The 3,102-nt window shown below is 54.5% G+C and overlaps 1 protein-coding gene across 1 annotated transcript; it reads right to left on the bottom strand.

Annotated features, from left to right (window-relative positions):
- Window positions 1-3,102, bottom strand: ssr2 (signal sequence receptor, beta). Its single transcript, XM_030120024.1, has 6 exons — window positions 3,018-3,102; window positions 2,197-2,357; window positions 693-791; window positions 495-603; window positions 342-419; window positions 1-265 (listed from the first exon to the last, which is right to left on the bottom strand). The coding sequence occupies exons 2-6, from the start codon at window positions 2,355-2,357 to the stop codon at window positions 155-157; spliced, it is 558 nt and encodes a 185-aa protein (XP_029975884.1). The 5' UTR covers window positions 3,018-3,102; the 3' UTR covers window positions 1-154.

The following is a 3,102-nucleotide window of genomic DNA, read 5'->3' as shown; positions in this document are numbered from 1 at the left end:
CCCCCACCCCGACCCCCCAACACACCGCTTGAAAAACTGAAGTTAGAAAACCTCCTTGGTCTCTGTACGTTTCATCTTCCACCCCAATATGGGTCATTAAGCTGTTCCGCTGTTCCCTCGCCGCCCCCCCTCCCCACCCCCCCGGCCGGCAGGCTCAGTTCTTCTTGGCCTTCGGGGAGTCGTACTTCCTCTTGCTGGAGTACCAGAGGAGCAGAGGGATGCCGATGGAGGGCAGGGTCATCACACCGAAGGCTGCCCAGTCCAGCTGGGGGGGGGGGACACAGGGATTATCATCACTTCTCTCCAGGCTGGAGGACCATGAGGAGTCCAGTCAGACTTACGTAGTGGGGGGAGAAGCGGCGGTCGAACTCCCTCTGGGCCAGGATGCCGCCCTGCCCCGGGGCGCTGGTGTAGCCCACCTGCAAGCAGACCACAGCTTCAGCTCCGGACCGGACCAGACCGGACCCCCCCCACCCCGACAGCGCGGCGCTCACCACCACCGAGCCCCCCTCCTGGGCCACGTAGCTGACGGACGCTGAGGTGAAGTTGAAGTACCCGGCCTTCAGGGGGCGCAGCACCACGGTGTGGGACACGTTACTGGCTCTGAGTTCGGCGGTCAAGATTCAAACCCACAACCCTGAGAGGGGGGGAGGAGGAGGGGCTGTGCACTGACAGACAGCCTGAAAGGATACGGAGCGATTCGGTCCCACTTGACGTTCAGCATCCCAGAGACGATCCCAAAGTCCTCCGGAGGGAAGGAGTCGTCCGACAGCTCCACCTCCAGGGCCGCGCTGAGGACACACAACCCCCCCAGTCACTACACAACCCCCAGAGAACCCCCCAGAGAACCCCCCAGAGAACCCCAGTCACTACACAACCCCCAGAGAACCCCCTAGAGAACCCCCCAGAGAACCCCCCAGAGAACCCCCCAGAGAACCCCAGTCACTACACAACCCCCAGAGAACTCCACAGTCACTAGAGCCCCCCCCAGTCACAACAGAGAACCCCCCACTAGCCATGTTTCATGGCCCTGTATAATCAGCTTGTAGGTGAAGCAGATGCTAAACGGTTCGCTGAAACACCGAGTGGATCCGCTTCACTCGGAGATGATTGTACGAGGTGTTCTACACCGATCGACAATCCGCTCCGTGTCTCATAAACGCCGCCCGACAGCGGAGCGGATTGAACGGGGATTATTAGTTCCGCCATGCGTTCCGTCAGACGGAGTGACGTGATGATGTGCGCAATAAACAGGAAGCTGAGAAACACTTTTTAAATGGTAAATGGACTACACTTATATAGCGCTTTTTACCCTGCACTGACAGAGCCCAAAGCACTTTACACTGCAATATCACATTCACCCATTCACACTCACATTCACACACCATACTGGGTGGTGGTAAGTTTAAACACTTACTGGAAACAGCAGATGTTAAAATAAGACTCTAAACTTATAAATTTACTGTAACTGTAGAAAACCGACGTTTGCTGGAACCTCTACAAGTTTCAATCGGTTTTTCAACATCTGTTGTTCACAAGTTAACATGGACACCAGTTAATTCGAAACACCAGCAGGCAGAGCGGAGCCACGGTGCTCTAAACCGGGACAGGCGCCGGGCGGGGCGGGACTCCGGCTGGAGGAGCGCCCGCTCCTTGAGCAGCGCATCGTGGAGATGTTGGGACATTATTTGAGCAGATATCAGCAGATAAAAACTCTCTGCCTGGCGCTGAGGACTGCTGCTGCAGAGAGGAAGAGCTGAGAGTTCCTCAGAGGCTTTGTGCTCACGTCACAGAACGCTGTATAATCCGCTTCACCAGGGATCGCTTTGTATGCCGTTCATGTATACACGCATGTTTAACACAATTGTTTTCAATGGGATTGACAAAACACCATGTAAACTGGACTGGTCACTAGGAACCCCACAGTCACCTGCTCTCACTGTTTTCACTCCATTTCCATCCTTTCTATAAGTCTTACTGTTTTGATTTTTTCCTGAAACTCTCGTCTTGCTTCACTCCACAGAGCAAACATGAAGCAGCAGCGTCTGTGTTTAAAACTCCACATTTTCTATTTTTCAGGATTTCACAGTGATTCCTGAGAAGAACCGCAGCAGACTGAACAGAAACTCCCCCAGACTACGCAATGAATTCATTAACTTTTATAACACTGATCCGTCGTGTGTGTGTGTGTCTGACCTGGAGCCCACGTTGTAGATGTTGTACTGCAGGGTGAGGTCTCGGCCCTCCACGGCGTAGCGGTTCAGCAGGGACTTGGACGCCAGCAGACGGGCTCCTTCCTCCCCGGAGGACAGGCTGAGCAGGGCCAGGGCCGCCAGCACCACCAGAGTCTTCATCATCTGGAGGACAGAGAGGCCAGCCGCCGTCACGGCCCGGACGGATGGAGAGACAGATGGAGAGAAGACACATCAGACCTGGAAACTGGAGGTTTAAGGTGTTTCCTCCATGGAGACAGAGCCACCAGGTGGTCCAGGTATGTCTGGAGCCTCACTCCTTCTGTCATCCAGTCAGATTTTGACACTGAACCAGGCAGCATTCCTCCTCTACCCCTCCAGCCAGGAGACTGAGCAGCATGAGTCCCTCCTTCAGCCACTGACGTCTGGCTGGTCAACACTGTTTCACACCAACAGACTTCCACACAGTGGAGTGACCCATGCTAACCTTTGACCTCCTCCAAACGCTGGAAAAGCACATGCTATCAACACATCTGGTCAGAAGATCCTGCGGTTTTAGCTGAAATCATAACGTTCATGCAGACAGGCTGTAGTTAAAGACGTGAGCAGTTTAATAATCTGGTTCTCAGATTTACAGAAGCTGACGTGGACCTCCGCCTCCCGGCTAGCTGACATTAAAACACACCGTTTATCGCTCTCTGCCTGAATAAAAACACAGCGGCCCGGCCTGAGCGGCTCACTCTCCCCCGCTGTCGCTGCTCCGCCGACATGTTGGAGCAAAAAGCCCGAAAAGAGACGAAATGTGAAGGAAAAGCAGACGCTCACCGTTCACTGGCCTGGAGACCGCACACAGAAGACAGACGCTGCGCAGGCGCACTGCTTTAAACGGCTGTTAGCATGACGTGGACTG

The sequence above is a fragment of the Salarias fasciatus genome, chromosome 22 (genome assembly GCF_902148845.1).
Source record: "Salarias fasciatus chromosome 22, fSalaFa1.1, whole genome shotgun sequence".
Classification (NCBI taxonomy): Eukaryota; Metazoa; Chordata; class Actinopteri; order Blenniiformes; family Blenniidae; genus Salarias; species Salarias fasciatus.
The sequence above is the reverse complement of the archived record's forward strand: the minus strand, read 5'-3'. Positions and strand labels throughout refer to the sequence as shown.